Genomic DNA, 27,751 nt, shown 5'->3' with positions numbered 1-27,751 from the left:
TCGGGTAGCATCTTCTGGGCAGCTGGGACCCTGCCACCGATCTGACCTCTTTCTCCTCCTGCCACAGTCAACACCAGTCACCACTCGTCCTCCTACAAGTCCAAGTCCTCCAGCAACGTGACCTCCACCAGCGGTCACTCTTCAGGGAGCTCATCTGGAGCCATCACCTACCGGCAGCAGCGGCCGGGCCCCCACTTCCAGCAGCAGCAGCCACTCAATCTCAGCCAGGTAAGCCCCACAGCTGGTGCCCCAGGCTAGGCAGAGCCCCCATCCCCTCATCCTTCTGCTTCAGAGAGGATTGCTGTGGAGGCCCCTCATCCACCTCACAGGGCTGCAGTCCTGGCCACGGGTGGCAGCACATGCCCTTGGTGACCTCTGGTGGCTTTTTCTACCACAGGTCAGCCTTGGGGAAGTTGATATCACTGGTGCACAGAGAGCTGGCCCAAAGCAAAGCGACTTGTCTAATGTTACAAAGCCCTTAGTGACATGGTGCCAGAGCTTAAAAATAGGATGGCCCACATATTGCTGTTCCAACCCAGCAAAGGATAGAGCACTGTGTCCCGGCCCTGTTGGCCTGGGACATCAGGGACAGACCTGCATCCACCTCATTGCAGGGAGGGCCCGCACACCACAGCCCCCAAGTCAAGGGTAAGAGTTGTCCCAGGACCTGGAGGAAGGGGGGTGGGTTGAGGTGAAATGTGAGGGACCCGAGTTTCTGTGGGCGCAGGGCTGTGTCAAGGGCTCAGCATCAGGCCTGACTCACATGGTGGACTCAGGGCCCTGTTTCTCTAGAAACAAAGTGAGATAAATGGGGTGTTTGTGTTCAGAGCCCCTCATCTGAAGTGCTACCCCAGGTCATCAGTGGAGCCCATATCTCTGTCACGTGGCTTAGGTTCTCCAGGTAGAAGAGGGCTATTTTATTTGGACTGAGAACTTCCAACAGCAATGCTTCTGAGAGCCAACTTTTTTTTTTTTTTTTTTTTTAAGACAGGGTCTTGTTCTGTCACCCAGGCTCAAGTGCAGTGGTACAGTCATGGCTCTCACTGCAGCCTCCGCCTCCTGGACTCAAGTCATCCTCCACCATAGCCTCCCGAGTAGCTGAGACTACAGGCATGAGCCACCACACCCAGCTAATTTTCAAAATTTTTTGTAGAGATGTTGTGAGAGCCAATAATTTTGAGAACAAGATTTTACAGTGAGTAAGAAAGCAACTGCTGCTCAAAGAGAGTGTCCTGGCCGAGTGCAGTGGCTCACGCCTGTAGTCCCAGCTTCTCGGGAGCCCAGGGCGGGGGGATCATTCTAGGCCAGGAGTTCAAGGCTACAGTGAGCTAGGTTCATACCACTGCATTCCAGCCTGGGGCATCCTGATACTTCACAGCTTCTGTACATCCTTGGGAGAAATATGTTCTCCTGTAACTTTGCAGCTGGCTTTATCCGTGTATCATCCCAGCCCAGTGAGTGGGAGGCCAAGTCGAGACTTTCTCAGTCCAAGTGAATTTTTTTTTTTTTTTTTTTTTTTTTGAGACAGAGTTTCACTCTGTCACCCAGGCTGGAGTGCACTCGCGCGATCTCGGCTCACTGCAACCTCTACCTCCCAGGTTCAAGTGATTCTCGTGCCTCAGCCCACTGAACAGCTGGGACCACAGGCAAGGCACGCGCCACCATGCCCGGCTAATTTTTTTGTATTTTAGTAGACACGGGGTTTCGCCATATTGGCCAGGCTGGTCTCGAACTCTTGACCTCAGGTGATCCGCCCACCTCTGCCTCCCAAAGTGCTGGGATTACAGGCATGAGCCACTGCGCCGGGTCCCAAGTAAATTTTTACTTTCTCAACACACAGAGGGAAGCCCCTCCTATTACTTCTGGCCTCTTTCCCTTCTCTTCCTCCTCCCTGCCCTCCTGCACCTCCTCCCATTCCTTCCTCCCCACGTGTCGGCCCCTGACGTCTCTCTTGGTGCCTCTCCTCCCCAGGCTCAGCAGCACATCACCGCGGACCGCACTGGGAGCCACCGAAGGCAGCAGGCCTACATCACTCCCACCATGGGCCAGGCTCCGTACTCCTTCCCGCACAACAGCCCCAGCCACGGCGCTGTGCACCCCCATCTGGCTGCAGCCGCCGCCGCTGCCCACCTCCCCACCCAGCCCCACCTCTACACCTACACCGCGCCTGCGGCCCTGGGCTCCACCGGCACCGTGGCCCACCTGGTGGCCTCGCAAGGCTCGGCGCGCCACACGGTGCAGCACACTGCCTACCCAGCCAGCATCGTCCACCAGGTCCCCGTGAGCATGGGCCCCCGGGTCCTGCCCTCGCCCACCATCCACCCGAGTCAGTATCCAGCCCAATTTGCCCACCAGACCTACATCAGCGCCTCGCCAGCCTCCACCGTCTACACTGGATACCCACTGAGCCCCGCCAAGGTCAACCAGTACCCTTACATATAAACACTGGAGGGGAGGGAGGGAGGGAGGGAGAGAATGGCCCGAGGGAGGAGGGAGAGAAGGAGGGAGGCGCTCCTGGGACCGTGGGCCCTGGCCTTTTATACTGAAGATGCCGCACACAATGCAAACGGGGCAGGGGCGGGGGGCAGGGGCAGGGGGACGGGACGGGACACCAGTGAAACTTGAACCGGGAAGTGGGAGGACGTAGAGCAGAGAAGAGAACATTTTTAAAAGGAAGGGATTAAAGAGGGTGGGAAATCTATGGTTTTTATTTTAAAAAAGAAAAAGGAAAAAAAAAAGTCAGTAACAAAAAACACAGCTCAAGAACCCATTCTACGCCAAACTGGAAAGGAGAAGAGAGCAACAGGAAGATTCCAGAAGCGGGGGGCCCCAATTTTTGAAGAACTTTATGAACTTTTCAAAGATTATTTTCATATGGCAGCAAATGATACGGAAGACTTTGCTGTCAGGGACACCTGATATGGAAATCAAATAGATTTTTAATTAATTGAACATAAGATTTAGGGATTTTTCCAGAACTTGAAAGGGTCAACAGCCCTCCAGAATGTCAGGCTGCAGCCTGAGGAGGCTGATGTTTGGAGCTGGTGTGGGATTGGTGAAGCCCAGTCCGGGCTCCCTAGTCAGCAAAGACAGGGGACGGCCAGGCTGCTGGGAGGCCCCCGGGGGCGCGGGGCGAGTTTTCTTTTTCTGAGCACTCTGGATAAATCCCTAAGCAACGTTGTTCCTCAAATGTCATTAATAATGTGTGTTGCAAACTTTAGGTTTTTTTCTTTTCTGAAAATGTATTTTCTCTTTGAATCCACCCCTAGTCGCGTAGCGTAGGGCTAGCGGTCGTCAGACACCCTAGTAGAATGTAGCACTCAGCACCCTTGTCTCCTACCTTGTGTTCAACTCCAGTGATACCAATAGAATATTCCTCAATGTAATTGCACAAAAAAAAAAGCGATATAACATAGGCATGTAACCAATGTGGCGGTGCAGGTGTGCGGGTGAGCGAGCACGTGTGGGTGTGCACGCGCCGCCCTCCCCGCGTGGCCCTCGGCTCCGCCACCCTAGCTGGCGCAGTCTTGACACTGCATCCTTCCCTCCTAGTGCCTTACCAAGCGACAGACGCGGCGTGAGGGTTTACTTCCACTGGTACTCCAAGAAACTGAGGCTAGTCAGACACAATCTCAGCTCTTCTGTTGTGCTGTTGTAACAGTTTACTCTGGCCTTTTTTTTTTCTTTTTCTTTTTAAAATGTTAATGCCCGTTGTCTTTCCTGGGCTGTTTGCTAGCGGAAGGATGCCAGGGAAGCCAGCAGGAGCTAGGAGAGAGTCCGTGGATCTTGAAAGAAATATGGGAGACAGATGCCCGGCGGGTGCGTTTGGAGATGGGGACGGCGGGAGTTGAGTTGTGGCAGTAGTTGAGTTGTAATTTGTGGGCGGAGGCCCAGAGAGACTCCCCACCCTTCACCCCTGCCCCACTCTGTCCCCAGCTCTGCCATTTGTGAGGCCAGAGGTTTCCGGACTGTTGGCCTCTCCAGGCAGCCGTCTCCTGCCCCAGGCGGCATCCCCCAGTCCCTCCCGCTGCCACGAGAGCCTGGAGCTCTCAGCCTCACCCGGGGCTCCACTCTCTCCTCCGGCTCCCTGGGCTGTTTTGCTCTAACGATCTTGCCAGATCCCTCCCTCTGTAGACAACCACCAACCTCTGTTTGCTGTTGAATTCTCTCCTCATATTACCTAGGTCTGCTCAAGACATGATTTTGGTTTTGGTTTCCGAGGGTTCTAGTGGGCAGAAGGTTGGAGGGACACTTATGAGGGTGACCGGGGGTCTGACGCTGCACTTTGGAAAAACTCACACAGTTAAATTTCCAAAGAAATCTGCCCTTTGCCCTCTTTGCACCTTTGATACATTCTAGAGGTTTTCTCAGGCTTCGGACACTGCTGGGGATGGAGGTGTGGAGAAGTGGGGAGTTCCCTCTCTTCATAGTAAATAACTCTGAAATATGTGAATGTGAATGGCAGGAGAATCTGGCCAAGGATGGGGCCGAAAAGGGTGATTCTAATTGTTTGTTTCTGATGTTGAGTCTTTAGCTGACCCCACAGGCAGGTTTCCAAGGTGCAAAGAGATCTTTCCCGAGTTAGCGGCCCCATCCTCATCCTCCTGCCCTTTACTTCCTCACTGTGCAGTCTCCCTCAAGGATCTACTGTGAAAGGTGTGTTTGTAGTGATAGCCAACCTAACTCAGTAACGAAGCCGTTACTTAGCTCTTAGCTGTGAAATAACCCTGGAAACTTCTCCACCCCAACCATAAATTCTTACTTATAAAGAAACAGGTCCCCAAACTGGAAACAGCTTAGTCCAGGCCTCAGCGAGAAGGAAGGACGCCATGACTGCTCAATGCTGGGCACAGCCGGGCAGTCTTGCCAAGTGCCTGCTGGAGGCTGAGCCGGCAAGAGGCCTGCAGCAAGGAGATTCCCTCCCCTCGGGCCATTATCAATACTGTCTTTATCTGGAGGTGCAGAAGTGCAGCCTTCTGAGACAGCAGGACAATGATCAGTTCAGAGAGGGTGAGGGCAGCAAAGGTTTCAGAGGACACAGAAGCCAGAGGACCCCCCCCACCGCCCCACAACTGGGTCAGCCTGGAAAATCCATCTGTTAGGGACTTTTTGGCAGCCAGATGGCAGCAATAGCCCATTAGGTCTCATCCCGAGTTCCAAGTCTTGGCTGCAAATGAGCCTCAGTTCGCCTTACTGGAGAGCACCCCAGATTCCCGGGCACAGTTCAGTTCCAGCCCTTTCTAGATCTGATCTTTTAGGGGGAAAGACAGCTTAAAATGTTCTTTTCGTTTTAAAGAAAATTCTTCTGTCGCTTAAGTTGGAGGCTACTTACTCTTTCACCTGACATTTTCTTTCCTTTTATTCTTCCAGATCAGGAATGAAATTTCCATGCTGCTCATAAAGATAATATTATTGTACTAATTATTTTTATTACCATTGTAATTATGATCATTATGTTGATATTTTAGTCAGGGTTCTAAATGCACATTTATTCCAAGTATCTTTGTGTTTTCTCTTTAATATTTAAACTTATTCTCTCTGTGAGTATATGAGTAGACTGGAGGGACATCCAGATGTCCAGTTTTGTCAGGCAAAAAAAAAGGAAAGACTTAGGAAGTAGGAAAATTGTTTCTGTCATCTCTCTCCCAACAAGAGACGTCAAGAAAGATCCACCACAGAACAAAAGTTTAAAGAAGAATCAAAGCCTTGATTGGGCTTCTGACAACATGGTCACCATCAAGGTTGTCATTTTCTAGATCCCAGAGGCCTGGGATGCAACGTCAGGTGGCATCTCATGGGCTCAGGGAATGTCGAGTCACTGACTGTCCAGCCCTTAGCCGGCTTCTCTCCCACATCCTCAGAGCTCTCCCATGCTTCTGAAATCTGTTAACTAAATCTTTGGCTTGCCTCTGATATTTAAGCAAGAAAATTCCCTCCCAGAGGTGACCCCACCTGCTTCCCCACAATCTACCCTTTTCCCATCAGCGCACCTGGGGCGTGGCTTAGATTCTTCAATGCAGAGACATTTGCCCCCTCCCAGAAGCCACTGGGCACAGTGAGGTGGCGTAAGAGTGACTGGCAGGTGGTACCTCCCCCAGGAAATTTCACCACAACACCCAGTTCCTCAGCCTGCCCCCTCCCCCTGTGATGCATGCCCCCAGCACCCAATTCTAGCCAGCTGGAAGTGGGTGGAGGGATGGCAGGAGGCCAGAGAAACCCTGAACAAAGCTGGGCGGCTGCTCAGGCATCACAGGCTGTGCCCCCTCTGAAAGCATCCCCACTGGGCTCCGGCCACATCCTCAGTGCACTGTGCTGTGTGTGCTGGGTGCTCACACGCTGTCCCCAGACCCACAAAGTGCTAGGCCCCAGGTGAAGAAAGGGGTGAAATAGCCGGCTTCACCGAAGGGAAGGGAAGGGAGGTATTGGGCGATGCCAGCCCCACAGACGCTCAGCAAACATTAGTGCACATTCTCCTAGTCCTCACCCGATGGCCTCCTCTACCGCCATGCAGGGAGCTGCCACGTCAGAAGCCCCAGGAGAAGCTCCCTGCAGGAGAGGCCAGCTCCCTGGATGCCCAATTGCATACCTGGCCGAATCTGCCATTGAGTCACCTTGGCAAATAGGCTGCTGTCACTAGGACCAAGCTCTCAAGCAGAGGGATGCCGACGTAGTCCTTACTTAGCCCACGAATCATCTAGAGCATCCTGTAGTCTTTCGTGGGATCCCTCCTTCCCATTTGAAGAAACATCGTTCAGAGGAAGAGGGGAAGATTTGAAATGTCAGGTCATGGACGAGTGTTTAACTGGAGCCTGGTGAACCGCAGGGCGATTTGCTTCTGCTCACTGGGTTCTGACTGGCCCGTCTGGATGTGGGCCCCCATGTCTCTGTGCTTAGGGCCTCTTCATGATGTTTTGGATGTTTCCAAGGGAAGTGGGTGAGCACATCAAGGGGTGGGAGAGTCGAGGCTTGATGCCAGTTAATACTGTGAAGTGGAGCGTGCGGTCAGTGGAATTCAGAGGAAAAAGAAGGGTTGGAGCAAAGCGGCATTCATCTCCTGGTGGCTGAGGTGTTCACAGGCTGGGGGACCCAGCTGACCTTTGTCCTCTTCAACCTAGAAGACTCAGCCTGCCCAGACACCAACGTGTAAGGTGGATGGACATCAGGAAGGGAAGGGGAGATTAGCCCAACTGCCGACAGAATGATTTCCCTTGGTTGGACCTTGGGAGTGGCAAACGCTCATATTGGAACAAGCTTGGGGTGGAAGATTTAGGCCGTGTGAGCGTGTGTGAGTGAGTGGAACAAACTTTCTTGGAAATTGGAGGAAGGAGATGAGGAGGCTTCGGGAAGTATTACTGATGGCTCATGGTTGAGAGAGCGACGTGGGGCCCCAGCTCGCCCCAGCTTTCGTCCCAGGTTCTCTTTGATGCTGAGGGCAGGGTGGGGTGTGGGACCACCACTCTTGTTGGCCTGTCAAGTAGCCCCTAGGACAGAAAATGGAAAGAAGGAAATGGCTCGGTGCTGTCAACTAGCAGAGAGAATTCAAGAGAGGCGAGGGTTCCTTCTGCAGGCCAGCCTGGGACTCCACAGTGCCAGCAGGAGTGACTTTGCCACAAGACATTCCAGCCCCAGGGACTTTGTGGGCTTCATTCCCTGTCTGTGTCTTTTCCTTCTGATGTGTTTTACAGATTTCTGATGGGGAAGCTTCAAACTTGAGCAGGCCAGAGATGTCCTTACCAAATTGGAAAGGAAGGTGAAGCTGTTCCTTTCTTTAGCCAAAGAACCCTTCTCAAAGACGCCTCCAGAAATGGACAAAATGGCCTTCCCCTCATTCCTTTCCAGGCAATAATGACATCATTAGTGATGCAATTCTATTTGTCTTTCTCTTTCCTCTCTGTCCTTTTTTTTTAAAAAAAAAAAATTGCATTTATTTCAAAACTGTGCTATTCTTTTAAGAGGAGTGGAAGAGACCCCTTCGATGCTGCTGCTATCGGGAGACAAGGTGCCGTACCAATACGTGGGCTTGACTAATCCCAGGCTACCATGGGAGCGAGCAAAGCAGGGCTGCCAGGAGTTCAGTTGCATCAAGGGTGTAGAGCACGCGGGGGCTGGGCTCGGAATAGCAGTACTTCTCCACTTTGATGCCTTAGAACTCTCACTTCTCATCTCCACAGACCAGACTCAGTAAAATCTCAGGCTACTAGAGAATGGAAGGCGGTGAAACAGGATTTAAAGGCAAAAAAAACCTATTGGAGGCTTTTGGCACCGTGGCTCACTAGAGGGACCCAGCATAGTAGAGGTTTCTCTTGTTGCAGCTTCTGAAAAGTTCAAAAAAGAACTCCAGGCCGTTCTTCCCTCAGACCCAGTGAGAGTTTGCAGAGAAGTGCCCCCCTGCAGGGCTCCTGTCCCAGAACACCAGCACCAGAGAGGGTCTTCCTGATGCCCCCCGCTGGACTTGTCCAAGCCTCTGGGAGCCCCTCATCTCAGATCCGTGTGTTGAACATGACACTGACTGTCCCTTATTTGTTAAAATTCGCAATATCTCTCAAGTAAATAATAGCCAACATTTGTTGAATGCTTTCACGACTCCCAGGCTAAGGCCTTTATGAGCGTTGTCTCAAGGGGCCCCCCACAGCCATCCCACAGGGAGGGGGATAACAGCCCCCATTTATAGATAAGGGAGCTGACCGGATGCTCTGAGAAGTGGCAGGTGTTGGAAGGATAAAGCAGTGATGGGCCAGAATCCCCAAGGTTCCCTTTTTTGTTAATCAGGCCCTTCCTGAGATGTGGTTTTTAATCTTTCAACTTTTTTAATTAATAGCAACGCGTGGCCTCATATTTCTATGAACCATTTAGTGATACTTCTGCTTCCTGCATGCCACACACTGTGCTGGAAATTGCTCATGGGTTGTCCTGTTTCATCTTCTCGGTAGCCCTGTGAGATCCGCAATATTAGTCCCTCTACAGCTGAGGAAACTGCCCAGAGCCACACAACTCATGAGGGATGAGGAGGGCTTGAACCTGAGTCTGCCCAGCTCCAGAACTGAGCTTGCAGCCATTAGCCACAGCTGTCTCCTGCGTGTCTGAGCAAAGAAAGGCCTTTACACAGCATCACCCTGTGCCATCCCGCGCACTGTGGGACTCAGCTAAAGGACTGTGCAAAGAGGGGGCTCCTGAGTTGGATTTAGGCAAAAGGGGCAGAATTAGTTTGATGTTTAGAGAAAATCTCTGGAGAGTTTCTTTTGATTCATAGAATTCCTTTTAGATTTCTTTCCAGCATACCAACTAGCTTTAGTAGTGCTGCTACAACCAGCTCTTATAAGTAAGAGTGAAAAAGAAGTATTCTTTTCTTCTTTAAAAAATAAGTTTTTCTTGCTTATAGTTAATTCTAGAAAGGCAATACTAAAGGTATATATTTTTTTCAAAATGCTATTTTTTACTGCACTTGATAATTATCCTGACAGCTCTGATCTCTGTAATAGATTCACTCTTCAGCTCTGGGCAGAACCAGAGGCAGGGTTCACACCAAATTTGTAAATACCATATGTGGGTCTGGTTCCAGGAACTTTTTTCTTTCTGTTAAAAAAAGAAAAAAAAAAGAAAAAAAAAAAGAAGTAGATGTGGAAGAAAGACAAGACTTAGAGGAACAAAAGAACGTTTTCTTTTGAGATAGATACTCTTCTCAAAGAAATAGCAACAATTGTATAAACAGGAAAACCAGCCAGCTTTCATGATAAAAGGAAGGAGTGTCTCTTGCCCTGGTATGAGATTAACAGAAATACAGATGCATTTTTATTTGGTTGAAAGATGGTGAGAATTTAGAAATGCTTAGGACTAGATTTTTAATTTTTAAAATAACTTATCATTTATTATGAAATATTTGTTCAGTTGTTTTGAGTGGGTTTCTTGTTCCTTTTTTCATTTAAAACCTTCTTTGTTGACTGGCTCCAGGCTTGTTTGCCTAAATTCTTAGGTAGTTTACACAAGTTCTAGAATCTTTTAGAACTTTAACTCCATTGGAAGCAAACCTAACTAATCGGAGTTTGAGATCCTGGTTGGTTTCAGTAGGTATTCTGGAATTCTGGCAGAACACCTAAAGAGTTTTTTTTTAGAAGGTTTTAGATACATTATCTTACACAAACTGTGACCTAATGGCAATAATTACCTCAAATGTGGGCATTCATCCTGGTTTTAGCCTTTTTTGAAATCATGTAGCCAGCTTGATCTTGGAATTTAAAGACTATGAATTCTCTGTGGGCTGAAAATAATGATTACTTCATACCCCCGGTCATCGTTGCTTAAGTGAATTCTGAAAATAGCTCATCTTTACAACAAAAATTAAACCAAGGAAGAGATTATTCTTTGTGTGTTGTACTCAAATGCGATGTTCAAATGCACATGTTAAGTATATATGTTTTTAGCTACTGTAAAATGCTGTTAGCCTCTAAGCTATCAAGACAGTCACATTTTAAATGAGTAAACTAAACAATTGACTGTGGATACTTAAGCATATTTCTGGCTACGTTTTATAGTTGAAGTGTTTTATAGTTTACATTTAGACTGGTACTTTTTAAAGAAAAGTTCTGTTTATAACTGACATCCGCAAACCCCAGTGAATGCCTCTTAGTTGGAGGCTGTGTCTCCCCCAAGGCAGGTGTGTTGTCCCAGACTCTCCTGTAGTCCGGCATGTGCACTTCCCTCTGGATTATTAGTTTCCATGTGAACTCGAGAGAACATGAAAGGCAATCCAGATGGAGGGAGAAGGTGTGAGTCCACAGCCCGGGCCAGATGCGAAGGTCTCATGCGTGTCGTCTAAACACTTGTCTTCAAGGTCTTCTCTCTGACATCTTAGAAGAGTCATTGAGAACAGATAACCTGGTTCATTGATTTTTGTCTTGATTTGAATATTTAACTTTTTATTAGATCCACTGATTTCCAGGCACCAGGCAGTAGAAGAGACTGGGATTCAGGTGACCATGAAGGCACAGCTGCTACTTCTGGGCCGGGGGTGATATTTTGATCAGCGTTTTATAGGGGAGGACCATATACCCCTATTCCCATGGTCGCTGGCTGGGTTTTCCATATATCTGCTGTCATTTATTCGTTTTCCCCTTGAAAGCAAAATCAATGTAAAAGGCTATGTTTACGTTTTACTCATTGTCCAGCTTAGACTCAAAGTCTAGTTCGGTGGGAGGGGGACCTTAGCATCCTCTCAGAGATGATCAGGGCTGAGCAGGAGGAAGTGGAGACAGAGGGGCAGCTCAGCCTGGTCCACTGAGACGCACTGTAAACAGACGTCGTATTTGGAACAAGAGAGATGCTTCGAGACGGGAATGGGCCCCACTGTCACGCAGAAACAGACTGGGGGAATGGCAGTTTCCCTGAGTCTTGGTTTCTTTTATGTTTTCTCTTGTGCCACCACCAAACTGCAGAGGACCTGCTGTGACCTAAAGGGCATTCCTTTAGCAGATAAGACCTTGAAAACTGCAAAACACCTGGGACCAGGGAGCTTTTAAAAAATACAGAAAAATACCACATTTGCTTTTTCCTTGTGAACTGCATTGACAGCGTGTTCTTACGACAGTCTTTTGGTGGAAATGTTACTGTACAATAGTTTTCATCTCACCCTCCTAATCATACTGCCACTTTCCTGTTTGTGTGGTGGTGTTGCTGTTTTTTCCTTTACATGAATTAACCAAATGAATTTTGTGTCATTGTTTTTGGGGCTTATATTTTTAAAACATAGAAATTGCCTTTTGTTCATTTGAAAAGTAAGTATGTTGTATCTGAAAAAGGGCTCTGCCTCTGCTCTCCCTAGCTTCCTTGTAACCAATCTCCAAACGAATCTCTCCTGGCACCGCCCCCTTCCTTATATAGGGTCACTGTCCCCAGGGCCACCTCTGCCTCCACCCTGCTGTCACCACTGCCCTGGGCCAAGGCACCCAGGACTCCCAGAAAGCGGGAGAGCCGGCAAGAAGGCCCCACTCAGCCTTGAGACTGGTGGTCACACCTCCCTGTCAGAGTCGCCTGCTGGGCTGAAGGGGCAATGGATTGTCATTGTTGAAATTGTTTGGCTCAGGTTATAAGGAGGAACTTGGGAAGTAGAAAGTGACTTGACCATGCGCATCCTTGGTAGCTTCCTATAACTAACGAATGGAACAGAGAGCGCACCCCCACCCCGCCCCGCCCCACCCAGCCCCGAGCAGATGTTCCCGTCTGCGCTGCCCTGAGTCAGTCGGTCCCCCGTTTCTGCTCTCCTCCCTTTTGTGTTCCTGCTCACTTCAAGCTTCTTCATGGACTTTCCAGGGCACAATCATCTCTAGCCCCCAGATCATCTCTTCATCCTCTTTGTGTGCATTTTTTTAACCAAATGAAATAGACAAGAAAGTCATACTTTGGGGCAGCAGAATTTCTAGTTTAGTAGAATCACTGTATAGAGATAGATGTTGATATATATGTTTGTGTATATATATCAAACCAAATTTGATAGGAGAAGTATAGCTTTACATATGAGGAGGAGGAGGAGCTCTTTAGAGGTCGGAGTCAGCACTGGTGTCTTGGATGTGCACGGGCTGTGTCCCAGGCCACTCCGCACACATGGGGCTGATGCGTGGCGCCGGGCCCTTGTCATCCACCTCACCACGGCAGAGCCAGCAGGCCCTGTAGGGTGCCACTGCTCTCACTGGGTCCCAGCTTCAAGCGCATCGGTGGGTGACGGGGGCAACAAATCAGAGTGACTGGAATTTTCCATCCCGTTTTGCTTTGACCACATGTATTGAGCTGTAGCCTCTGATATTCTATCACATTTCCAAAAATGGTATCCATTAGGATAGAAAGAGAATGGATCTGTAGAAATGTTTACCTTTCAACTGCTCATGAATTCAGGACACTGGATAGAAAGACTCACTCCCCAAAATGAGAACAGGGAAGAGGAGACCTGGCGACACTAAGTCACCAGGTCCAAGGAACGTGGCTCCCTCCCCAGGGTCATCTCACCTAGATCTTTCTCTCCCAGGTCATCTCAGCTCAATCTCAATAACCCTATGAAAGCCCTGGTCTGTTGTGTTCCTTCACCGTACGGTTTCTGTAATAAAAAGTGTTAATCCATGTTAATCTGTGTGAAAATTATTGCGTGCAACAGTATTTTCTCGTGTACCTCTTTTTCCTATGTGAATTGTCCCTCTTTTTTATTTATAAATGTCTACTTTTGTTTTTTAAAGACAAACCAATGTGTTGTAGACCTATATGTAACCTATTCCTTAGTCTCATATTATAGGTATGTTATAAGAATGGATATTTTACTTGGCTTTAGAATGTTTTACAAGAAAACTAATTCTTAACTGATCAAGTCCTTGCTACTAAAATGCTTGTGTTTTTCATCATGACGTCGTGTGCTTCTAAATTAATCATTTTCGTTGTAGAAAAATGGAGTGAATTTATATTAGTCTTGGAAACTAATAATAGCATTGTAAATTTATGAGATGATTTTAACAGAAAAAAATATAGAAGAATATAGTTATTTTAATTGTAATATTACTAACTGTAGGGTGAGAAAAAGGGGGGGTCCCATTGTGGTGAACTATGTTATAGCTTGTTACTCACAGTTTCTTTTTGATCATTTTTTCGGTCTCCGAGGTGAAATGACTTATTAATTAAAATTTGTAAACTCACATATGCATATTGTATATGTGTAGAAATGTAATCACACTTTGTCTTGGAATTACATTAAACTGTTTGAAATCACTGTACACCTGCCTGGCATGCTTATTTATCCTGGAACCAGACCTGTCATAAAAGCAAAGAGGTTATTGTTACAAGTAACATATTTTGGGTTTGTTTGTTTGTTTGTTTGTTTGTTTAGACGGAATTTCGCTCTTGTTGCCCAGGCTGGAGGGCAATGGCATGATCCTGGCTCACTACAGCCTCCGCCTCCCAGGTTCAAGTGATTCTCTTGCCTCAGCCTCCCGAGTAGCTGGAATTACAGGCATGCGTCACGACGCCTGGCTAATTGTGTATTTTTAGTAGAGATGGGGTTTCTCCATTTTTTGGTCAGGCTGGTCTCGAACTCCCGACCTCCCGACCTCAGGTGATCCACCTGCCTTGGCCTCCCAAAGTGCTGGGATTACAGGCATGAGCCACCGCGCCCGGCCGAGATTATTTAATGGCTCTGGAAATGTGTAGAAGCCACCACTGCATTGAACATTTGCAGAGAGAGGTGGGGGGCTTTGAGATCACGTTACTACCAATTCCCATGCAGCTGAGTGGGGCTAAGAGTCTCCCAGCTTCCTGCTGCCTCTTCCAAGCCATTTCAGCCTCATCTGCTCCCAATCTCTGTCCCTGACACCTAAGGTGTGGCTGTCACCTGCTGTCCTAGAAGCTTTCCAACATGCATCCCGGATCCTCCGCACCCAGGCCCTGCCGTCTCACCAGACACCATCAGCACCCGCAGCATCGTGGCTTGCTGGCCCATCGCCAGGGCCCTTGCCACTCCGCACTTAAGCTATGTGCTCCACAGCCCCGTCCAGGCCCTGTGCCTGCAGCAGCTCCACCTCAGCAAACCTAAGAAACTCCACATCCTGCTGGGACTGGGGTTTCCCAGCCTACTGACACTCTTTTTGTCTTAAATTATGGTAAAATATACGTAATATAAAATTACCATTTTAACATTTTTAAGTGGACTACTAGCAACGTTAAATACATTCACATTATTGTATAGCCGTCACCACTATTTCCAGAATTTTTTCATCATCCCAAACACAAGTTCTGTCCCCATTAACAACTCCCGATTTCTCCCTCCACCCAGCCCCTGGCAACCACCCTTCTACTCTGTCTCCATGAATTTGCCTATCCTAGATATTTCATGTAAGTAGAATCATATATTTGTCCTTTTGTGTCTGATTTATCTCACTTAGCATAATGTTTTTAAGGTTCATTCATGTTATGGCATACCTCAGAACTCCATTCCTTTTCATGGCTGAATAATATTCCATTGTATGGAGAGATCACATTGGGCTGATCCATTTATCTGTTGATGGACATTTGAGTTGCTTCCACCTTTTGGTTGTTGTGCAAATGCTGCTGTGAATATTGGTGTGCAAAAGATCTGTTCAAATCCCTGCTTTCAGTTCTCCCGGGAGTGTACCCACAAGGGAATTGCTGGATCCTACAGCAATTTTAAGATTAACTCTTTGAGGTCCCATCATTCTGTTCCCCACAGCAGCTGTACCATTTCACCTTCCCACCAGCAATGCATAAGGGGTTCTGTTTCTCCACCCAGCACTCATCCTGGCTTCCATTTCCAGGATTTTCAAGTCTGGGGAGCTCTGGGTTCCAAGCCCTCGGTCTTCTGTGCCTCTGGGTTGGCCAGACTAAACTCCACAGCCCTTCCCTCCACCCACCTTCTCCCCTACACCCTCAGCTCGCTGCCTTTTGCCTCTTCCACACCCCCTTGCAATGGCTCAGTGATTCTGCCGTCCACCTCTGCTCCGAGGGCTGCTGGGGAAGACCACCAAGCCCTGAAAACGAATAACCTCCAGCCTCGCCAGGTCTTCTGTTCCAGCAGCAACTTCTGTGGCTAATGGGAAACACCAATCTCTCCAGGCCCTGAGCCCCACTCTCATGAGACCTCTACTCCCCAGGCAACCCAAAGAGATTAAGGCTGCTGGACAGAGTGCCCTTATCCCCCTCCTCCAGTCCCAGTGGCATCTGCCTTGCCACCTCGGATCCCGTCAGCCAAAGGGGAGGAAGGCCCTGTCCTTCCCCCGTCCTTTCCTCTCTCCCGAGGGCCCTTTCTCCTTCAAGTGTCCCCGCCCTCTTTCAGACCTTCAGCCATGTCTCCTAAATGTCCTTCAAGAACCAGCCTGAGTGCCCTCTCTGGGGAGCTTGCCCTAATGCTCCTGACTGAGGCAGTCAGCCCTGGTCTCGGTTCCCAGCGCCTTGTGCATTGTTCTCATTAGGCCACACTGTCAACATTGCTTCCCTTATTTTCCTTCCCCACAAAACCCTAACATTCTTGCAGGTAAAGATCTGTCTTTCATCTCTTTCCAGGGCATCTATTATGATGCCAGGCATAGAGTGGGTGGTCAATGAATCTTCGGGTGAATGAACAAACCCCTCAGCCCACCTTCATCCAACCCCCAACCCACCTTTCCACTCTCCAAATTCAGCATCTCCCAGAATTCCAGTAATAAAAACAAAACCCTGAATGTGGCCCACACTTCAACTCGGATGAAATTCAACTCAGGTAAAATGTAAACTACATAAAATCCATGCAACACATTTGGACAAAGCTTCAGAATTCTTCCATCATGCATTTTGTCATTTTTATGACAAATGCATTGAGAGGAATCACATCGTGTGGAAACGGAAAGGGAAGTAGATTCTGCACACCAGTGAGATACGAGTGGGCCAGGCTGGCGCGGGGGTGGAGGGATCACCTGAGGTCAGGAATTCGAGACCAGCCTGGCCAATATGGTGAAACCTCGTCCCTACTGAAAATACAAAAACTAGCCAGGTGTGGTGGCACACACCTGTAGTCCCAGCTACTTGGGAGGCTGAGGGAGGAGAATGGCTTGAACCCAAGAGGTGGATGTTGCAGTGAGCCGAGATCATGCCACTGCACTCCAGCCTGGGCAACAGAGCCAGACTCCATCTCAAAAAAAAAAGAGATACGAGTGGGTCAAAGGGGAAGGCAGTGTAGCTGTATCCAAGGAGCTCACACTCATGCACCATAAAGTTGCTTAAGTCTAAAGTGAAAAGACAAACTTACTGTTGTCAATATTTCCCTTAAGCATATTTAATATTGGGGTAATAAAAATGATAAGCTGCTTACTAGCCAAGGCAGCCCCTAGAGAAAGACCAAGCAAACAAGTAAACGGCGCCCTCACTTAGCAGCCAGGTTGTGATGGTCCCTGTTGTGGCGTTGGCTCTAGAGGGCATGCTCCTGCATCACAAACCCCTCCTTGCTTTTAGGGCACATGGCTGGGTGTCAGCAGCTATGCCCTAGCCTGTTCCAAACAAGTGTAAAGTTTTTTATGACAGTCTAGCTTATATGTGCTTTCCAACCCTTTACTAGAATAGCTAACTTTAAGCAAATATTAAGTATAAAAGCAGAGCATACATTAAGAACAAAGTGTAGATGTAACACTATTAGGGTTGGATGTCCTCATGTCTCTTAACTTTCATTTTCAGTCGTTCCTTTTTGCCAGCATTCAGTTTTAAAGAAGGAATCTGTGCCACGCGCGGTAACTCACGCCTGTAATCTCAGCTACTTGAACCCAGGAGGTAGATGTTGCAGTGAGCCCAGATCATGCCATTGCACTCCAGCCTTGGGCAACAAAGCGAGACGGTCTCAAGAAACAAAAGCAATCTGGGACTCTTTCTTTCACCCACCTCACACATTTTATATCCAACTTGGACCACACAAACTTCCTCTTAGGAAATTTATTTCCTTCATGGCTTCCCATACACCATCTTGCACTACCTGAGGATGAAAAAAATCCACTGTTCAGCATCAACCCCAACCCTCATTCTATACGGAAGAAACTGATAGCTAGAAATTAGACATTTCATCCAGTATTGTAAGACCATCGATTCCATTTTGTAAATGCTTGTTTTCCATGTACAGAGATCTCTAGGTCTAAGGTCTCTTCTACAGGGTCACTCCTCATTTGCTGTCACTTCTAAAGCAATGCTAGATTACAGGTAACCTTGAAAAAGATCACTTGACATACACTTTTATGTCTTCGTATATACTCTGTTTCTTTTTTGTTTGTTTTTTGTTTGTTTGTTTGTTTGTTTGTTTGAGACAGAGTCTCGCTCTGTCGCCAGGCTGGAGTGCAGTGGCGCGATCTTGGCTCACTGCAATCTCTGCCTCCTAGGTTCAAATGAGTCTCCTGCCTCAGCCTCCCGAGTAGCTGGGGTTACAGGCGTGTGCCACCACACCCAGCTAAATTTTTTGTATTTTTAGTGGAGACAGGGTTTCACCATATTGGCCAGGATGGTCTTGATCTCCTGACCTTGTGATCTGCCTGCCTTGGCCCCCCAAAGTGCTGGGATTACAGGCGTGAGCCACCGCACCCAGCCTCATTACTTCTACTCAACATTATTTATAGAAGTTAAAAAAATCAACAAAATACAAGATTGTATAATATGAAACACCATATAATAAAAATATTGAAAAGGGAGAAGTAAAACTGTCTTTATTCAGAGAAAACATGATTGCATACAAAATCCTAAGCAATCTACATAAAAATCTACTAGAGCTAACAAGTCAGTCTGGCAAAGTTACAGGATAAAAGGCCTGTGTACAAAAATCAATTGCATTTCTTTATCCTAGCAAAAACAATTGGAATATGAAATTTTAAAAACAATACCATCTATAATAGCATCAAAAATAAAAAATATTTAAGGATAATTTAATAAAATATGTAAAAGCTTATCCTTAAAACTTGTAACACATTGCTGAGAGAAAATTTTTTAAATTGTAAATGAATCCAGAGAACCACCTTGTTCATTGAAATACTCATTGTTAAAATTACCTCTCTAAACTGATTTATAGATTCAATGCAATCTCAATCAAAATGCTAGCAGACTTTTTTTTTGTAGAATTGACAAACTGATTACAAAAATGTATATGAAAAATCAAAGAACCCAAAGAAGAGTCAAAACAATTTTGAAAAAGAATGAATTATAATATTGTTGTAAAGATAAACAAATAAATTAATGAAACAAAACAGAGTATGAAAGTAAATCCAGGCTGAGGAAGGCAGATTGCTTGAGCTCAGGAGTTCAAGACAAGCCTGGGCAACAAAGTGAGACCCTACATCTACCAAAAACACAAAAAATTAGCTGGGCATGGTGGCACATGCCTGTAAGCCCAGCTACCTGGGAGGCTGAGGCATGAGAATCACTTGAACATGGGAGGTGGAAGTTGCAGTGAGTCAAGATCATGCCACTGCACTCTAGCGTGGGCGAAGAGCCAGACCCTGTCTCAAAAAAAAAAAAAAAGAAAAGAAAGTAAATCCACACTTATAGGGTCAATTCATTTCAACTAAAGCACCAAAGCAATTCAATGGGAAATAGAAAGTTTCTTTAACAAATGGCTATCTATATGGAAAAACTGGCTGTCTATATGGGAAAAAAAGGAACCTTGATCCATACCTCACAACATATACAAAGACCAATTCAAGACAGATCATAAATCTAAGTGCAGAAGTTAAAACTATTGAGCTTCTAGAACATATAGCAGAAAAGTCTCCACAATCTTGGATAGGCAAAGATTTCTTAGGACATAAAAAAGCAAGGTGCGCAAAAGAAAAAACTAACAAAATTGACTATCAAAATTCAAATCTTCTGTTCATCAAACATCATCATTTAAAAATGAATAGATAAGTAGCAGACTGAGAGAAAATGTTCATATACAAATACCTTGGAAAGAAATGTATCCAGAATATTGCATAAGTTCACAGCTCCTATGAATCAAGAATAAAAAGACAAACAACCCAATTTTTAAAAATGAGTGAAATTTCTGAACATTCCCTTCACAACGGAAGATAGACAAATGGCCAATAAGCAAACAGAAAAGTACTCAACAATGCTATTCATCAGAACAATGTAAATTAAAAGCCTAATGAAACACCTCTACATACCCTGTGGAGCTGACAACAGTATTTGGAGCAAATGAAACTCTGATTCTTTGCTGATGGGAGTGTAAAATGGAATAGCCACTTTGGAAATTGATCTGACAAATTCCTATAAAGTTCCTATGAACACCCTATGACCCAGCAATTCTACTTCTAGGCATTTATTCAAGAGAAATGAACACATACATACATAAATACACTTCTAAAAGAATGTTCATAATAGCTTTTTCCTTTTATACTTTATTAGTCCGTTTTCATGCTGCTGATAAACACATACCTGAGACCGGGCAATTTACAAAAGAAAGAGGTTTATGGGATTCACAGTTCCACATGGCTGGGGAGGCCTCACAATCATGACAGAAGGCAAGGAGGAGGAAGTCACATCTTACATGGATAGCAGCAGTCAAAGAGAGAGCTTGTGCAGAGAAACTCCCATTTTTAAAACCATCAGATATCATGAGACCCATTTACTATCACAAGAACAGCATGGGAAAGACACGCCCCCGTGATTCAATCATCTCCCACCAGGTCTCTCTCACAACACGTGGGAATTATGGGAACTAAAAGATGAGACTTGGGTGGGGACACAGAGCCAAACCATATCATTCCACTCCTGGCCCCTCCCAAATCTCATATCTTCACATTTCAAAACCAATCATGCTTCCCAACTGTCTTCCCAAAGTCTCAACTCATTTCAGCATTAATTCAAAAGTCCACAGTCCAAAGTCTCATCCAAGACAAGGCAAATCCCTTCCATCTATGAGCCTGTAAAATCAAAAGCAAGCTAGTTATTTCCTAGATACGATGGAGGTACTGGCATTCGTTAAATACAGCCATTCAAAATGGGAGAAATTGGCCAAAACAAAGGGGCTACAGGCCTCAGCCAAGTCCAAAATCCAGCTGGGCAGTCAAATCTTACATCTCCAAAATTATCTCCTTTGACTCCAGGTCATGCTGATGCAAGAGGTGGGTTCCCACGGTCTTGAGCAGCTCTGCCTCTGTGGCTTTGCAGGGTATGGCCTCCCTCCCGGCTGCTTTCACAGGCTGGCATTGATTGTCTGTGGCTTTTCCAGGCGAAAGGTGCAAGCTGTCGGTGGATCTACCATTCTGGGGTCTGGAGGATGGTGGCCCTCTTCTCAAAGCTCCACTTGGTGGTGCCCCAGTAGGGACTCTGTGTGGAGGTTCTGACCCCACATTTCTCTTCCACACTGCCCTAGCAGAAGTTCTCCATGAGCGCCGCCTGCCCCCACAGCAGCAAACTTTTGCCTGGGCATCCAGGCATTTCCATACATCTTCTGAAATCTAGGAGAAGGTTCCCAAACCCCAATTCTTGACGTCTGTGCACTCCCAGGCTAACACCACGTGGAAGCTGCCAAGGCTTGGGGGTTGCACCCTCTGAAGCCACGACCCAAGCTCTACATTGACCCCTCTCAGCCACAGCTGGAGCAGGTGGGACACAGGGCACCAAGTCCCTAGGCTGCACACAGCACAGGGACCCTGGGCCCACGAAACCATTTTCTCCTAGGCCTCTGGGCCTGTGATGGGAGGGGCTGCCATGAAGACCTCTGACATGCCCTGGAGACATTTTCCCCATTGTCTTGAGGATTGACATTGGGCTCCTCCTTACTTATGCAAATGTCTGCAGCCGGCTTGAATTTCTCCTCAGAAAATGGTTTTTTCTTTTCTATCACATTGTCAGGCTGCAAATTTTCCGAACTTTTATGCTCTGCTTCCCTTATAAAACGGAATGCATTTAACAGCATCCAAGTAACCTCTTGAATGCTTTGCTCCTTAGAAATTTCTTCTGCCAGATACCCTAAATCATCTCTCTCAAATTCAAAGTTCCACAAATCTCTAGGGCAGGGGCAAAATGCCACCAGTCTCTTTGCTAAAACATAACAAGAGTCACCTTTGCTCCAGTTCCCAACAAGTTCCTCATCTCCATCTGAGACCACCTCAGCCTGGATTTTATTGTCCCTATCACTATCAGCATTTTGGTCAAAGCCATTCAACAAGTCTCTAGGAAGTTCCAAACTTTCCCACATTTTCTTATCTTCTTCTGAGCCTCCAAACTGTTCCAACCTCTGCCTGGTACCCAGTTCCAAAGTCACTTCCACATTTTTGGGTATCTTTTCAGCAACAGCCCACTCTACCAGTACCAACTGACTGAATTAGTCCATTTTCACACTGCTGATAAATACACATACCTGAGACTGGGCAATTTACAAAAGAAAGAGGTTTATTGGACTCACAGTTCCATGTAGCTGGGGAGGCCCCACAATCATGGCAGAAGGCAAGGAGGAGCAAGTCACATCTTACATGGATGGCAGCAGGCAAAGAGAGAGCTTGTGCAGAGAAACTCCCATTTTTAAAACCATCAGATCTTGTGAGACCCATTCACCATCATGAGAACAGCATGGGAAAGACTCACCCCCATGATTCAATCATCTCCCACTGGATCCCTCCCACAACATGTGGGAATTATGGGAGCTACAAGATGAAATTTGGGTGGGGACATAGAGCCAAACCATATCATGCATGATAGCTAAAAATTGGAAACAACCCAAGTGACATCAAAGGAGAAAAGATTAAAGAAATAATATATCTGTACAGTGGACTACAACTAAAAAAATAGAATGCGCTACTAATATATGCAACAATATGCATGAATGTCAAAAATATTATACTGACTGAGCAAAGTGAAACACTCAAGAGCACCTATTGTACAAGTCCAGTCAAAACTAATCTATAGTGAAAGAAATTGTAACAGTGGTTACCTTAAGGAGTGGGGACTGATCTGGAAGGAACGAACATGAGCAAGCTTTTTGGAATGATGGAAATGTTCTGAAAATTGATAAGAATGTGGCCTTTATGAGTGTATGCAATTGTCAAAACTCATTAAAATGTACATAAGATCTATGCATTTCCATATATGTAACTATACCTCAAAAAATAAGTATTATAAGACATAGGAAGAAGCAGGAAAATAAATAATCAATATAAGCAGCAGAAGAAATAATGAGTAGAAACAGACCCACAGATATTAGCAGGTAAAGACTTTAAAATAACTATTATATCCATGTGGGGGCATAAAAAATAAAATAATAAAATAAAATAACTATTATGAATATGTTAAAGAAAAATTAAAAATATATTTGGTTAGTGAAAGGATAGATAATTTCAGCAGAGAAATGGAAACTATAAAAGAACCAAGAAGAAATTGAAGAATTGAAAAGTACATTATCTAAAATGAAAAATCTATTGAAAAAAATCTAACAGCAAACTGGACACAGCAGAAGAAAGTACCACTTAACTCAAAGACTTGTCAGTAGAAAATATTCAAACTGGCTAGGCATGGTGGCTCACGCCTATAATCCCAGAATTTTGAGAGGCCGAGGCAGAAAAATTGCTTGAGCCCAGGAGTTCAAGACCAGCCTTGACAACACAGGGAGAGTGTGTCTCTACAATACATTAAAAATTAGCAGGCCATGGTGATACATGTCTATAGTCCCAGATACTTGGGAGGCTGAGGCAGGAGGATCACTTGAGCCTGGGAGGTTAAGGTTGCAGTGAGCTGTGATCACACCACTGCACTCCAGCCTGGGTGACAGAGTGAGATCCTGTCTCTAAAAAAAAAAAGAAGGAAAAATATATATATATATATGTATGTATATACAGACATATACATACATACACGTATATAAGAGCCCTAATTGGAATCATAGAAGGAGAGAAGAAACAGAAGAGTATAGCAGAAAAAAATGTTTAAAGAGATAAAGGTGGAGAATTTTTCAAAATTGATGAAAGACATAAACTCACAAAATCAAGAATTTCACTCCACACAGCATACAGCTAGACTCTATTTCTCAGCCTTCTATGACCAGCCTGGCCAATAAATGTAGGCAGAAGTTTTGTGTGCCACCTCCAGATCTGGCCCTTGTCTAATATAGGTTAAGATATGCCATAGCAACAAACTCAAAATCTCAGAGCCTTTATTTCTCACTTAAATAGTCCAAGCCAGCCAGGAACGGTGGCTCACGCCTATAATCCCAGCACTCTGAGAGGCTGAGGTGGGCGTATCACTTGAGGCCAAGAGTTCAAGACCAGCCTGACCAACATGGTGACACCCCATCTCTACTAAAAATACAAAAATTAGCCGGCCGTGGTGGCAGCTGCCAGTAATCCCACCCACTCGGGAAGAAGCTGAGGCAAGAGAATCACTTGAACCGGGAGGCGGAGGTTGCAGCGAGCTGAGCTCGCGCCACTGCACTCCAGCCTGGGAGACAAAGCGAGATTCCATCTCAAAACAAACAAACAAAAAACCAGTCCAAGCAACTCTTCAGGAAACCTGTCCCCCACATATTGGCTTAGCATCCCAGAATGCTTCAGTCTTATGGAAACTCCAAATCAATCACTACAATGGGGATGGAAAATATGAAGCAGACCTTGTTTCTTAAATGCTTCCACCTAAAAATGACATGTGTCACTTTTCCTTGGTAAAAGCAAGTCACATGGACACCTAACTTCAAGAGGCCAGGAAATACAGTCCTTCTATCTGCTTGGAGACAAAGAAAAGTGACAAATATTGGTGCAGAGCAGTCATACCTATCACATCCCTCAATGCACATGCTGTGTGAATGGCTCCTGATCGGAGCCAAGTGGTTCCTATCATTGACCCACAGTAGTCTGTGGTGTGAGCAAGAAATACAGTTATCCCTCTGTATCCATGAGGGATTAGCTCCAGGACCCCCCATAGATACCAAAATTCGCGGATTCTCAATTCTGTTTTATAAAATGGCATATGACCTATGCATATCCTCTCATACACTTTAAATAATCTCTGGATTACTTATAATACCTAATACAATGTAAATGCTATGCAAATAATTGTGGGGTTTTTGTTTTTTGTTTTTTGTTTTTTTTTTGAGACAGAGTCTCGCTCTGTGGCATGAGGTGGTGCCATCTTGGCTCACTGCAGCCTCCACCTCCAGGGTTCAAGCAACTCTCCCGCCTCAGCCTCCCGAGGAGCTGGGGTAACAGCGTATGCCACCATGCCCAGCTAATTTTCATATTTTTAGTAGAGACAGGGTTTCACCATGTTGCCCAGGCTGGTCTCAAACTCCTGACCTCGGGTGATCCACCTGTCTTAAAAGGCAGAGACTTTGGGCAAAGGGAGTGGTCATGAGTGCTGTTGCTGCCAGGGAGGCATCCCAGGGAGGCTGGAGCTGGGCCTTAAAGGAAGAGAAGGACAGAAGTCATTCTTCACATCACCCACTCTCCATGGGTAATTCACATGAATATCGTGTGATGAAGACAAAGTCATCCAGAAAAAGAATTGCCCGTGGGCACGCAGATGTCCTTTCCCAGGGTGGCCCCTTCTCAGCCACTGGCACACAAAAACACTTCCCGCTGCTCCATCCTCAGAGCTGGCCAGCACAGCAGGCAGCTCGCCTGCCACACATGCAGCTCGCCTGCCACACATGCAGCTTCCCGAGGGCCCTGTGGGGATGGGTCTGGGTTCAAATCCTGGCTTTGCCACCACCCAACAAATCCTGGCTTTGCCACCTCCCAACTGTATACTGTGGGGCAAGTCCCATAGCTGCTGAGCTAAGCTGATCATGCTGACCTGGCAGGGCTGTGAGGAAGATGCATACAACACTAGTTAATCCTCTAGGACAGCACCAAATGCTACCACCCAATAAAGCTTCTTAAAAAGTCTTTCCTAGGGCCGGGAGCAGTGGCTCATGCCTGTAATCCCAGCACTTTGGGAGGTCAAGGCAGGCAGATCACCTGAAGTCAGGAGTTTGAGACCAGCCTGGCCAACATGGCAAAACCCCATCTCTACTAAAAATACAAAAATTAGCCAGGCATGGTGGCACGTGCCTGTAATCCCAGCTACTCAGGAGGCTGAGGAAGGAGAATCACTTGAACTTGAGAGGCGGAGGTTGCAGTGAGCTGAGATCACACCACTGCACTCCAGCCTGGGCAACAAAGCAAGACTCCCTTTCAAAAAAAAATAAATAATAGGCCAGGCGCGGTGGCTCATGCCTGCTATCCCAGCACTTTGGGAGGACAAGGCAGGTAGATTAAGAGGTCAGGAGTTCGAGACTAGCCTAACCAACATGGTGAACCCCTGTCTCCACTAAAAATACAAAAAATTAGCTGGGCGTGGTGGTGCACCCCTGTAATCTCAGTTACTCGGGAGGCTGAGGCAGGAGAATTGCTGGAACCTGGGAGGCAGAGGTTGCAGTGAGCCGAGATCATGCCACTGCACTCCAGCCTGGGTGACAGCGAGACTCCGTCTCAGATAATAATAATAATAAATAATAAATAAAATTAAATAAAAATAAAAAGTCTCTCCTGGGTATCCTCCACTACGAAGTGCCTCTGTGGGTGGCTGTGTGTGTGCTCTGGCTTCTTCTAGCCCCCCTGCCTACTGGGATTAGGGCTCAAATTTGCTTAGGGAGCACCTTCCCCAGCTCTGAGCTCCAAGGCCAGTCACCCCAAAAAGGAACAATCTGCCCCAGGGGATAAGGAGTGAGACTTGGGGAGATGCGGTACTACAGACCCTCCTTGCTGAAGGAGACATGAGCTCTGGGGATCAGAAACAAGTGGCATGTCTGCCCTCAGTGCTGCCACCTCTAGCTGCTGAGAACACAGCACGGGATGCCAAGGCCATGCAAACTGAGCCTGGTTCAGCCCACAAAGGGGACGGGGAGGCCTGGCTGGTCTGTAACCTTTGGAAGGATTTCTGACATTTCTGAAGTTGGGTGTGCAGGGTTTTGTTTTTATCTTGTACTTCCTTCATTGGTAGAAAACAGATTCAAAAAAAATCTTTCTTTTTTTTTTTTTTAAACAGAGTCTCGCTCTGTCACCCAGGCTGGAGTGCAGTGGCGCGATCTCGGCTCACTGCAACCTCCGCCTCCCAGGTTCAAGCAATTCTCCTGCCTCAGCCTCCTGAGTAGCTGGGATTACAGGCGCCCGCCACCATGCCCAGCTAATTTTTGTATTTTTAGTAGAGACGGGTTTTCACCATGTTGGTCAGGCAGGTCTCGAACTCCTGACCTCATGATCCACCCGCCTTGGCCTCCCAAAGTGCTGGGATTACAGGTGTGAGCCACCGCACCTGGCCTGAAAAAAATCTTAAAACATTGATGACCCTGGATCAGGGCACATGCTCTGCCAAACTGATTTAGAATTGTTGCATGGTCCCAGGACAAACCTAAAGTTAAAAGAGCTTATTTGCCACTAGGCTTTAAAAGCTTCAGGCAGGGGGCTTTGGATCATTTAATAAAAAATAAAACCCAGGTCAGACGCAGTGGCTCACATCTGTAATCCCAGCACCTTGGGAGGCTGAGGCAGGCAGATCACCTGAGGTCAGGAGTTCAAGACCAGCCTGGCCAACATGGTGAAACCCTGTCTCTACTAAAAATACAAAAATTAGCCAGGCATGGTGGCACTCACCTGTAGTCCCAGCTACTCGGGAGGCTGAGGCAGGAGAATCACTTGAACCCAGGAGGCAGAGGTTGCAGTGAGCCAAGATTGCGCCACTGCACTCCAGCCTGGGCGACAGAGTGAGACTCTTTCTCAGAAAAATAAATAAATAAATAATAAAATAAAATAAAACCCGAACGGCACAGGTTACCCATTCCATGTCCTCTCACATTGCTTCCCTGAACTCACAGGGCAGGAGGAAAGCAGGGCTCTGAAGCCCTCGGCCACGTGGTTCTCAGGACCCTGGCAAGGTAGTTTACTCACCTTTGGCAGTATGCCCTGCCTTGGGCATATCTGCAAGAATTAAGGGAGCTGCCATATGTAAAGCAAAAAGTACTGAGGCTTTTGGACCTCGCTGTCTTTGAGGGGTGGATACTGGTGAGAAACACAGGCTTATACATAACTGAGAACAGGTGGGAGTGTGGGATTCCCACCGGCGAAGTGGCAGCAGCTGACCACTTCCTCACCCCTCAGCCCCTCACAGCAACACCTACAGGCCCACCATCACCAGCTGAATTCCCTTAACTACTTTATTGTATACTCAGGTGCCCCACTGGCTTCCCAGTGACAGCAAAATATAAAACCACAAACCACCTGCATTTTATGAAATATCTGGA

General features: G+C 46.7%; 1 protein-coding gene across 5 annotated transcripts in view; it reads left to right on the top strand.

The window, feature by feature from the left end:
- HIPK2 (homeodomain interacting protein kinase 2) overlaps positions 1–13,745 on the top strand; it is a 220,551-nt gene extending 206,806 nt beyond the window's left edge. For all 5 annotated transcript variants that reach the window (XM_054493968.2, XM_054493967.2, XM_054493966.2 and 2 more), the window contains exons 14-15: positions 68–228; positions 1,972–13,745. In XM_054493968.2, the coding sequence (XP_054349943.1) occupies positions 68–228; positions 1,972–2,442 (632 nt within the window). In that variant the 3' untranslated portion in view covers positions 2,443–13,745. The remainder of the gene's footprint in view (positions 1–67; positions 229–1,971) is intronic.
- Positions 13,746–27,751: the final 14,006 nt, after the last annotated feature.

The sequence above is a fragment of the Pongo pygmaeus genome, chromosome 6 (genome assembly GCF_028885625.2).
Source record: "Pongo pygmaeus isolate AG05252 chromosome 6, NHGRI_mPonPyg2-v2.0_pri, whole genome shotgun sequence".
In the NCBI taxonomy this organism is placed as follows: domain Eukaryota; kingdom Metazoa; phylum Chordata; class Mammalia; order Primates; family Hominidae; genus Pongo; species Pongo pygmaeus.
This window is presented reverse-complemented; position numbering and strand designations above follow the sequence as displayed.